At 43.1% G+C, this 12019-nt stretch overlaps 1 protein-coding gene across 1 annotated transcript; it reads left to right on the forward strand.

The window, feature by feature from the left end:
- Positions 1-7168: 7168 nt before the first annotated feature.
- On the forward strand, positions 7169-11251 carry LOC311118297 (uncharacterized protein). The gene is made up of 2 exons (XM_084193120.1): positions 7169-7393; positions 9647-11251. The coding sequence occupies exons 1-2, from the start codon at positions 7294-7296 to the stop codon at positions 11002-11004; spliced, it is 1458 nt and encodes a 485-aa protein (XP_084049246.1). The 5' UTR covers positions 7169-7293; the 3' UTR covers positions 11005-11251.
- The last annotated feature ends 768 nt before the right edge of the window (positions 11252-12019 follow it).

Raw genomic sequence — 12019 nt, forward strand, 5'->3', positions numbered from 1 at the left:
TCATGTGCCCTTTACTATTCCAAGATGGCGTAGCAGTGCGGTCGCGTTCTTTGTTGTGTGTCTATGTAAATAGCCTGTTTTTTGTATTTTTTGTATTTTTCGTACATGTTTTCCTATCACACTTTTCATCCTTCTACAACATATACTTTCCTGCAACCCGCCTCACTCAATGTGGAACGGATTCTATTATTGACTTACCTTTATCTGGAATCTCCAGTTGAAACTAGCTAGCCAGCTAACTAGCTACTTGCTATTAGCCATCGTTAGCGGTTTTCACCCATAACATCGGATTCTACTTCCGGAATAACTGATTCACTGGACATTAACACCGGATCGCAACTAGCTAGCCGCAACTGATTGGATGTTGCTGTTTGGCTGATCACCACTGCCACAGAAGCAAGCACCAGTTAGCCGTGAGCTAGCCTCGAGCCAGGCCCATATCCCAGCTATCTACCTCTCTGTCTACCGGACGGGAGTAGCCAGCTAACTAGCTACTTGCTATTAGCCACCATCAGCGTTTTTTCACCATTGTCTGTGGCCTGCACTACCTACCAGCCAGCTCTAGCCTGGACTATTATCAGCCAGTCTGCACTGTCTGCACAGCGTGTTATCGACCCAGAACATTGTTTTTTCTGCCGGAATCACTGGACTTTTAACACCAGATCATCGCAGCTAGCTGCAACCAAATGGACGTTGTTGTGGGTAATCAGCCTTGAGCTAGCCTAAAGCCAGGCCCATCGCCCGGCTATCTACCTCTCTGTCAACCGGACGGGACCTCCTAGTGTTGACACAGAGCCCCGCCGATCCAACACGACTGGTCTGCCGACGAAATCGTCTGATGTGGTTACAGCAGGCTTCCCGTTACGACGTCGACCACGAAGACCCATCTGCTAGCCCTGGCCCGCTAGCACACGCTAGCCATGGCCTCTTGCTCGCCAGTGCTATAGCAGCCTCCGAACTACCTCCGAACTCTCCTATTGCTGTTCACCGGACCTTATGATAACTCAGCTATACAGCTGATGCCTGCTGGACTGTTCCTTTATACGGTACCGCATCCTGTTTATGTTTAGCCTCAGCCCAAACTTTGTCGCCATTACCAGCTGTTGCCTTAGCTCTCTCGAATAACACCTGTGATTGCTTTATGCCTCTCTCCCATGTCAATATGCTTTGCTTATTGCTGTTTCGGTTATTTCTTATTGTACTATTTCACTGTAGATCCCCCAGCCCAGCTCAACCTACCTTTAGATAGCTCCTTTGTCCCACCCCCCATACACGCGGAGACCGACTCAATCGGTGCCTCCAGTGATGCTATCTCTTTCATCGTTACCCAACGTTTATATTTACCTCCACTGTACTCATATCCTTCCATATCCTTGTCTGTACATAATGCCCTGAATCTATTCTACAACGCACGGAAATCTGCCCCTTTTTTTCCTCTGTACTCAACGCACTAGAAGACCAGTACTTAAAGGCTTTAGCCGTATTCTTATTCTACTCCTCCTCTGTTCCTCTGGTGATGTAGAGGTTAACCCAGGCCCTGTAGCCCCCAGTATCACTCCTACTCCCCAGGCGTTATCATTTGTTGACTTCTGTAACCGTAAAAGCCTTGGCTTCTTGCACGTTAACATCCAAAGCCTCCTTCCTAAGTTTGAGTTATTCACTGCGTTAGCACACTCCGCCAACCCTGATGTTCTAGCAGTGTCTGAATCCTGGCTTAGGAAGGCCACCAGAAATGTCCATCTCCAACTACAACATTTTCCGTCTCGATAGAACTGCCAAAGGGGGTGGGGTTGCAATCTACTGTAGAGAGAGCCTGCAGAGCTCTATTGTACTATCCAGGTCTGTGCCCAAACAGTTTGAGCTTCTACTTCTAAAAATCAACCTTTCCAGAAATAAGTCTCCCACTGTTGCCGCTTGCTACAGACCCCCCTCAGCCCAGAGCTGTGCCCTGGACACCATATGTGAACTGATCGCCCCCCATCTATCCTCAGAGTTCGTACTGCTTGGTGACCTAACTGGGATATGCTTAACACCCCGGCCAACCTACAATCTAAACTAGATGCCCTTAATCTCACACAAATTATCAACGAACCTACCAGGTACAACCCCAAATCTGTAAACATGGGCACCCTCATAGATATCATCCTGACAAATATACCCTCTAAATAGACCTCCGCTGTCTTCAACCAGAATCTCAGCGATTATTGCCTGCGTCCGTAATGGGTCCGCGGTCAAACGACCACTCCTCATCACTGTCAAACGCTCCCTAAAACACTTCAGCGAGCAGGCCTTTCTAATTGACCTGGCCCGGGTATCCTGGATGGATATTGACCTCATTCCGTCAGTAGAGGATGCCTGGTTGTTCTTTAAAAGTGCTTTCCTCTCAATCTTAATTTTTTGAATGGGGCATGCTTATTTATCCTCAGACTTGACTGCCCTTGACTAGCACAAAAACATCCTGTGGCGTGCTGCATTAGCATCGAACAGCCCCCGCGATATGCAACTTTTTAGGGTAGTCAGGAACCAATATACACAATCAGTTAGGAAAGCAAAGGCTAGCTTTTTCAAACAGAAATGTCCATCCTGTAGCACTAACTCCAAAAAGTTTTGGGACACTGTAAAGTCCATGGAAAATAAGAGCATCTCCTCCCAACTGCCCACTGCACTGAGACTAGGAAACACTGTCACCACAGATAAATCTACAATAGTCGAGAATTTCAACAAGCATTTTGCTACGGCTGGCCATGCTTTCCATCTGGCTACCACTACCCCGGCCACCAACTCTGCACCCTCCGCTGCAACATGCCCCCCTTCACACAAATTCAGACAGCTGATGTTCTGAAAGAGCTGAAAAATCTGGACCCCTACAAATCAGCTGGGCTAGACAATCTGGACCCTTTCTAAAATTAGCCGCCAAAATTGTCACAACCCCTATTACTAGCCTGTTCAACCTCTCTTTCGTAACGTCTGAGATCCCCAGAGATTGGACAGCTGCCGCGGTCATCCCCCTCTTCAAAGGGGGTGACACTCTAGATCCAGACTGTTAGACCTATATTCATCCTGCCCTGCCTTTCAAAAGTATTTGAAAGCCAAGTTAACAAACAGATCACCGTCCATTTCGAATCCCACCGTACCTTCTCCGCTATGCAATCCGGTTTCCGAGCTGGTCATGGGTGCACATCAGCCACGCTCAAGATCCTAAACGATATTATAACCGCGATAGATAAGACAGTACTGCGCAGCCATCTTCATCAACCTGGCCAAGGCTTTCGACTCTGTCAACCACCGCATTCTTATTGGCAGACTAAATAGCCTTGGTTTCTCTAATGACTGCTTCGCCTGCTTCACCAACTACTTCTCAGATAGAGTTCAATGTGTCAAATCGGAGGGCCTGTTGTCTGGACCTCTGGCCGTCTCTATGGGGGTGTCACAGGGTTCAATTCTCGGGCCGACTCTATTCTCTGTGTATATCAATGATGTCGCTCTTGCTGCTGGTGACGCTCGGATCCACCTCTATGCGGACGACACCATTTTGTATACATCTGGCCCTTAATTGGACACTGTGTTAACAAACCTCCAAACAAGCTTCAACGCCATACAACACTCCTTCCGTAGCCTCCAACTGCTCTTAAACACTAGTAATACTAAATGCATGCTCTTCAACCGAACGCTGCTTGCACCCGCCCACCCGACTAGAATCACTACTCTCAGCGGGTCTGACCTAGAGTATGTGGACTACTACAAATACCTAGGTGTCTGGTTAGACTGTAAACTATCCTTCCAGACTCACATTAAGCATCTCCAATCAAAAGTTAGATCTAGAATCAGCTTTCTATTTCGCAACAAAGCCTCCTTCACTCATGCTGCTAAACATGCCCTTGTAAAACTGACTATCCTACCGATCCTTGACTTCGGCGATGTCATTTACAAAATAGCCTCCAACACTCTACTCAGCAAATTGGATGTAGTCTATCACATTGTCATCCGTTTTGTCACCAAAGCCCCATATACTACCCAACATTGTGACCTGTACGCTCTTGTTGGCTTGCCCTCACTACATATTAGTCGCCAAACCCACTGGCTCCAGGTCATCTATAAATCACTGCTAGGCAAATCCCCATCTTATCTTAGTTCACTGGTCACAATAGCAACACCCACCCGTAGTCTGCGCTCCAGCAGGTATATCTCACTGGTCATCCCCAAAGCCAACACCTCCTTTGGCCGCCATTCCTTCCAGTTCTCTGCAGCCAATGACTGGAACGACCTGCAAAAATCTCTGAAGCTGGAGACTCTTATCTCCCTCACTAACTTTAAGCGTCAGTTGTCAGAACAGCTTACCGATCACTGCACCTGTACACAGCCATTCTGAAATTAGCCCACCCAACTACCTCATCCCCATATTGTTATTTATTTTGCACATTTGCACCCCAGTATCTCTAATTGCACATCATCTTTTGCACATCTATCATTCCAGTGTTAATACGAAATTGTAACTATTTTGCACTATGGCCTATTTATTGCCTTATCTCCATAACTTACTACATTTGCACACACTGTATATATATATTTTCTGTTGTATTTTTGACTATGTTTTGTTTACCCCGTATGTAACTCTGTGTTGTTATTTTTATCGCACTGCTTTGCTTTATCTTGGCCAGGTCGCAGTTGTAAATGAGAACTTGTTCTCAACTGGCTTACCAGGTTAAATAAAATTACTGAGGAGTGGCTTCCGTCTGGCCACTCTACCATAATGGCCTGATTGGTGGAGTGCTGCAGAGATGGTTGTCCTTTTGGAAGTTTCTCCTATCTCTACCGAGGAACTCTGGAGCTCTGTCAGAGTGACCATCTTGACTAACGTCCTTGGTCACCTTCTTGACTAACGTCCTTCACCCCCGATTGCTCACTTTGGCCAGGCGGCCAGCTCTAGGAAGAGTCTTGGTGGTGTGTGTGTGTGTGTGTGTGTGTGTGTGTGTGTGTGTGTATATATATATATATATATATATCTCAGTTGAAGTCGGAAGTTTAGTCATTAAAACTCGTTTTTCAACCACTCCACAAAGTTCTTGTTAACAAACTATAGTTTTGGCAAGTAATGACAAGTAATTTTTCCAACAATTGTTTACAGACAGATTATTTCACTTATAATTCACTGTATCACAATTCCAGTGGGTCAGAAGTTTACATTCACTAAGTTGACTGTGCCTTTAAACAGCTTGGAAAATTCCAGAAAATGATGTCATGGCTTTAGAAGCTTCTGATATTCTAATTGACATCATTTGAGTCAATTGGAGGTGTGGTTGAGTCAATTGGAGGGCGGCAGGTAGCTTAGTGGTTAAGAGCGTTGTGCCAGTAACCGAAAGGTCGCTGGTTCTAATCCCCGAGCCGACTAGGTGAAAAATCTGCCGATGTGCCCTTGAGCAAGGCACTTAACCCTAATTGCTCCTGTAAGTCGCTCTGGATAAGAGCGTCTGCTAAATGACTAAAATGTAAAATGTACATTTGGATGAATTTCAAGGCCTACCTTCAAACTCAGTGCCTCTTTGCTTGACATCATGGGAAAATCTAAATAAATCAGCCAAGACCTCAGGAAAAAAATGGTAGACCTCCAAGTCTGGTTCATCCTTGGGAGCAATTTTCAAATGCCTGAAGGTACCACGTTCATCTGTACAAACAGTAGTATGCAAGTATAAACACCATGGGACCACACAGCCGTCATACCGCTCAGGAAGGAGACGCGTTCTGTCTCCTAGAGATGAACGTACTTTGGTGCGAAAAGTGCAAATCAATCCCAGAACAACAGCAAAGAACCTTGTGAAGATGCTGGAGGAAACAGGTACAAAAGTATTTATATCCACAGTAAACCGTGTCCTATATCGACATAACCTGAAAGGCCACTCAGCAAGGAAGAAGCAACTGCTCCAAAACCGCCATAAAAAAGCCAGACTATGGTTTGCAACTGCACATGGGGACAAATATCGTACTTTTTGGAGAAATGTCCTCTGGTCTGATGAAACAAAAATATAACTGTTTGGCCATAATGACCATCGTTACGTTTGGAGGAAAAAGGGGGATGCTTGCAAGCCGAAGAACTCCATGCCAACCGCGAAGCACAGGGGTGGCAGCATCATGCTGTGGGGGTGCTTTGCTGCAGGAGAGACTGGTGCACTTCACAAAATAGATGGCATCATGAGGAAGGAAAATGATGTGGATATATTGAAGCAACATCTCAAGATATCAGTCAGGAAGATAAAGCTTGGTCGCAAATAGGTCTTCCAAATGGACAACGATCCCAAGCATACATCCAAAGTTGTGGCAAAATGGCTTAAGGACAACAAGTCAAGGTATTGGAGTGGCCATCACAAAGCCCTGACCTCAATCCTATAGAAAATGTGTGGGCAGAACTGAAAAAGCGTGTGCGAGCAAGGAGGCCTACAAACCTGACTCAGTAACACCAGCTCTGTCAGGAGGAATGGGCCAAAATTCACCCAACTTATTGTGGGAAGCTTGTGGAAGGCTACCCGACACGTTTGACCCAAGTTAAACAATTTAAAGGCAATGCTACCAAATACTAATTGAGTGTATGTAAACATCTGACCCACTGGGAATCTGATGAAGGAAATAAAAGCTGAAATAAATCATTATCTCTACTATTATTCTGAAATTTCACATTCTTAAAATAAAGTGGTGATCCTAACTGACGTAAGACTGGGAATTTTTACTAAGATTACATGTCAGGAAATGTGTAATACTGAGTTTAAATGTATTTGGCTAATGTGTATGTACACTTCCGTCTTCAACTGTACATTGTGTAGTGTGTACTTTGTAATGTTAATTATTTGTTGTCAATTCTTAGCTACCTGATCTATTAAAATGAGATCAGTGTTTGACTTGGACAGAAGCTCAACAGAGCTGAATATCAGCACCTGAAATGTCTACTGCTTGAGCTCATGTTCCTCTTATAGAATATTAGCTCAAAGGTATTGTGGGGCTCCTGCACCGAATTATATACAGTTCCGGCACCCAAAATTAGTACTTTTTCAGTCAAACACTGAATTAGATGATTGAAAAATACAAAATATTTTTAGAGAATAAAGAATGTGCCTGAATTGTCAAGACAATAACTTTTGTTTCCGTTTCTCTTTATTACTACTTGCCAACTCAGGGATGAGGCTGGTAACATCAACAGTGAGGACAAACCCAGCCTGCCCCTCTCCTTCCACACTAAGTCCAAACCTACAGTCACTGGGTCCTGATTGTGACAGTGGAGCCCAGTTTGCACTGCAGGATCCAGAGATGGCATCAGTGAAGCTGGAAGACTGCAGTCAAACACTGGAGCTGAATGTCAACATTAAAGATGAAGAGGAGGAGAAGATTGGGAAATCTGTTTCTCATGGTAAGAGCAGGTTCTATCTAATTAAGTTTGTGTTTGTTCCAACTTCTCACTGTGCATGAAAAGTTGCAGTTGAACTGTTTCATGATGATCTGTTTGTATGAAAAGGTAGATGTTATTTTGTGCTACTGAGACTTGCATGGTTTGACACCAGTATTGCCAGCATGTGTTTTATTCACTATCTGGAGTGATCAGAGAGTAGACTAAGGAAGTGAAGTAGACAAACTGCCAGTGTTTTAAGTTCTATGAAATTAGTCTGTGTAGTTACTAACCCTTGTGATAGTGAGTGGAGGATGATATGGCTCATAAATTTCAAGACTTTTGCCCCCCGACGCTGGGCCAATTGTGTGCCGCCCTATAGGACTCCCAATCACGGCCGGTTGTGATACAGCCTGGAATCAAACCAGGGGGTCTGTAGTGACGCCTCAAGCACTGAGATGCAGTGCCTTAGACCGCTGCGCCACCCGGTACAGCCAGAAGAGGCCTGGTTCCTCTCCATGTTTCTCCCTAGGTTCCTGCTTTATAGGGAGTTTTTAGTAGCCACTGTGCTTCTACATCTACATTGCTTGATCTTTCGTGATTTTAGGAAGGGTTTCTGTAAAGCACTTGGTGACTTTGCGGATGTAAAAAGGGCTTCAAAAAATAAATGTGATTGACATGTACATTACCAGTCAAAGGTTTGGACACACCTACTCATTCAAGGGTTTATCTTTATTTTTACTATTTCCTACATCCTACATTGTGTAATAGTAGTGAAGACATCAAAGCTATTCAACAACACATATGGAATCGTTTAGTAACCAAAAAAGTGTTAAACATATCAAAATATATTTTATACTTTTAAGTTCTTCTAAGTAGCCACCCTTTGCCTTGATTACAGCTTTGCACACTCTTGGTATTCTCTCAACCATCTTCATGAGGTAGTCACCTGGAATGCCTTATCAAAAGTTCATTTGTGCAATTTCTTTCATTCTTAATGCATTTGAGCCAATTAGGTGTGTTGTGACAAGGTAGGGGTGGTATACAGAAGATAGCCCTATTTGGTAAAAGACCAAGTCCATATTATGGCAAGAACAGCTCAAATAATCAAAGAGAAACGACAGTCCATTATTACATTAAGACATGAAGGTCAGTCAATCCGGAAAATTTCAAGAACTTTTCAAGTTTATTCAAGGGCTGTCGCAAAAACCATCAAGCGCTATAATTAAACAGCCTCTCACGAGGACCGCCACTGGAAAGGAAGACCCAGAGTTACCTCTGCTGCAGGGGATAAGTCCATTAGAGTTACCAGCCTCAGAAATTGCAGCCCAAATAAATTATTCAGAGTTAAAGTAACAGACACATCTCAAAATCAACTTTTCAGAGGAGAACGTGTGAATCAGGCCTTCAAGGTCGAATTGCTGAAAAGAAACCACTACTGAAGGACACCAATAATAAGAAGAGACTTACTTGGGCAAAGAAACATGAGCAATGGACATTAGACTGGTGGAAATCTGTCCATTGGTCTGATGAGTCCAAATGTCAGATTTTTGGTTCCAACAGCCGTGTCTTTGTGAGAGACAGAGTAGGTGAACGGATGAACTCTGCATGTGTAGTTCCCACAGTGAAGCATGGAGGAGGATGTGTGATGGTGTGGGGGTGCTTTGCTGGTGACACTGTCTGTGATATTTTTAGAATTCAAGGCACACTTAACCAGCATGGCTACCACATCATTCTGCAGTGATACGCCATCCCATCTGGTTTGCGCTTAGTGGGACAATGACCCAACACACCTACAGGCTATGTAATGGCTATTTGACCAAGAAGGAGAGTGATGGAGTGCTGCATCAGATGACCTGGCCTCCACAATCATCTGACCTCAACCCAATTCAGATGATTTGGGATGAGTTGGACCACAGAGTGAAGGAAAAGCAGCCAACAAGTGCTCAGCATATGTGGGAACTCCTTCAAGACTGTAGGAAAAGCATTCCAGGTGAAGTTGATTGAGAGAATGCCAAGAGTGTGGAAAGCTGTCAAGGCAAAGGGTGGCTACTTTGAAGAATCTAAAATATAACATTTTGATTTGGTTAACACTTTTTTTGGTTACTACATGATTCCATATGTGTTATTTTATAGTTTAGATGTCTTCACTATTATTCTACAAGGTAGAAAATAGTAAAAAATAAAGAAAAACCCTTGAATTAGTAGGTGTGTCAACTTATGACTGGTACTGTATATTACACCAACTGACTGGTTCTTCTGATGTTGTTCCAACAGGAGACCATGTTGAGACATTCTCTACATCCAGAGAGCAACAGCAGGAAGATCACAGAGCTAAGAGGTCTCACCACTGCCCACATTGTGAGGAGATTTTCCCAATTCTATCAAAGTTAAAAATACACCTACAAATACACACAGGAGAGAATCTGTATTCATGTACTGAATGTCGAAAGAGATTCACATCATCACAATCTCTGACAGTTCACCACCGTATTCACACAGGAGAGAAGCCTTACTCCTGCTCTGACTGTGGGGCAAGTTTCTCTCGACTGGACCACTTAAAAGCACATGAACGTATACATACAGGAGAGAAGCCTTACTCCTGTTCTGACTGTGGAAAATGCTTCACAACATCAACTAAGCTAAGGCGTCATCAGAGAACACACACAGGAGAGAAGCCTTACTTCTGCTCTGACTGTGGGGTGAGTTTCTCTCGACTGGGTCACTTAAAACGACATGAACGTATACACACAGGAGAGAAGCCTTACTCCTGCTCTGACTGTGGAAAGTGTTTCTCTCGACTGGGGGATTTAAAAATACATGAACGTATACATACAGGAGAGAAGCCTTATTTCTGCTCTGACTGTGGAAAATGTTTTAAATCATCAGCTGAACTAAAAGTTCATCAGATAACACACACAGGAGAGAAGCCTTACTCCTGCTCTTACTGTGGAAAGAGTTTCTCTCGACTGGGTGACTTAAAACAACATGAACGTATACATACAGGAGAGAAGCCTTATTTCTGCTCTGACTGTGGATGTTTTTTAAAAACAAAATATGAGCTAATATGTCATCAGAGAACACACACAGGAGAGAAGCCTTACTTCTGCTCTGACTGTGGGGTGAGTTTCTCTCTACTGGGCAACTTAAAACGACATGAATGTATACACACAGGAGAGAAGCCTTACTCCTGCTCTGACTGTGTCAAATGCTTTACTACATCAACTGAGCTAAAAGTTCATCAGAAAACAACACACACAGGAGAGAAGCCTTATTTATGCTCTGACTGTGGAAAATGTTTTAAATCATCAGCTGAGCTAAAAGTTCATCAGAAAACAACACACACAGGAGAGAAGCCTTACTCCTGCTCTGACTGTGTCAAATGCTTTACTACATCAACTGAGCTAAAAGTTCATCAGAGAACACACACAGGAGAGAAGCCTTACTCCTGTTCTAATTGTGTAAAATGTTTTAAATCATCAGCTGAGCTAAAAGGTCATCAGAGAACACACACAGGAGAGAAGCCTTACTCCTGTTCTAATTGTGTAAAATGTTTTAAATCATCAGCTGAGCTAAAAGGTCATCAGAGAACACACACAAGAGAAAAGCCTCATCAGTTGTCTCAGACCAGTTAAGATTAAAGTCACTACATTCTCACCTCAGAAAGGAAGTGGTAACAGTGAATTTGATAACATTAAGAAAGAGTAACACTCTATTGTAATCCTATTGTTTCTCTCTGTGAGAGAACTGTGCAGAGGAAAGGGAACGTTATAGAATGTTAGCCTCTCCAGAACAGATGCTGGGAAACACATAGTATTAAATAAAGCCATGACTACATGGAACTCTCTGCCAGGTAACTCAAACTAGCAATAAAACCAGATTAAAAAAAACATAAAATAAAATAAACCTTATGGCACATTACAAAAATAACAACAGGAACTTTTAGCTCAGCTGATGTTGTGAAGCATTTTACACATCTCATATGTATATACTGTATTCTATAATATTCTACTGTATCTTAGTCCATGTCGCTCTGTCATTGCTTGTCCATATATGTATATACTGTATTCTATAATATTCTACTGTATATGCCGCTCTGTCATTGCTTGTCCATATTCAGTTGAAGTCGGAAGTTTACATACACTTAGGTTGGAGTCATTAAAACTTGTTTTTCAACCACTCCACAAATTTATTTTTAACAAACTATAGTTTTGGCAAGTCGGTTAGGACATCTACTTTGTGCATGACACAAGTCATTTTTCCAACAATTGTTTACAGCCAGATTTTTTCACTTATAATTCACTGTATCACAATTCCAGTGGGTCAAAAGTTTACATACACTAAGTTGACTGTGCCTTTAAACAGCTTGGAAAATTCCAGAAAATGATGTCATGACTTTAGAAGCTTCTGATAGGCTAATTTACATAATTTGAGTCAATAGGAGGTGTACCTGTGGATGTATTTCAAGGCCTACCTTCAAACTCAATGCCTTTTTGCTTGACATCATGGGAAAATGAAAAGGAATCAGCCAAGACCCCAGAATAAATTTTGTAGACCTCTACAAGTCTGATTCATCCTTGGGAGCAATTTCCAAACACCTGAAGGTACCACGTTCATCTGTGCAAACAATAGTACGCAAGTATAAACACC

This window comes from Coregonus lavaretus (assembly GCF_964263955.1).
Source record: "Coregonus lavaretus genome assembly, contig: HAP1_SCAFFOLD_48, whole genome shotgun sequence".
NCBI classification, from domain to species: domain Eukaryota; kingdom Metazoa; phylum Chordata; class Actinopteri; order Salmoniformes; family Salmonidae; genus Coregonus; species Coregonus lavaretus.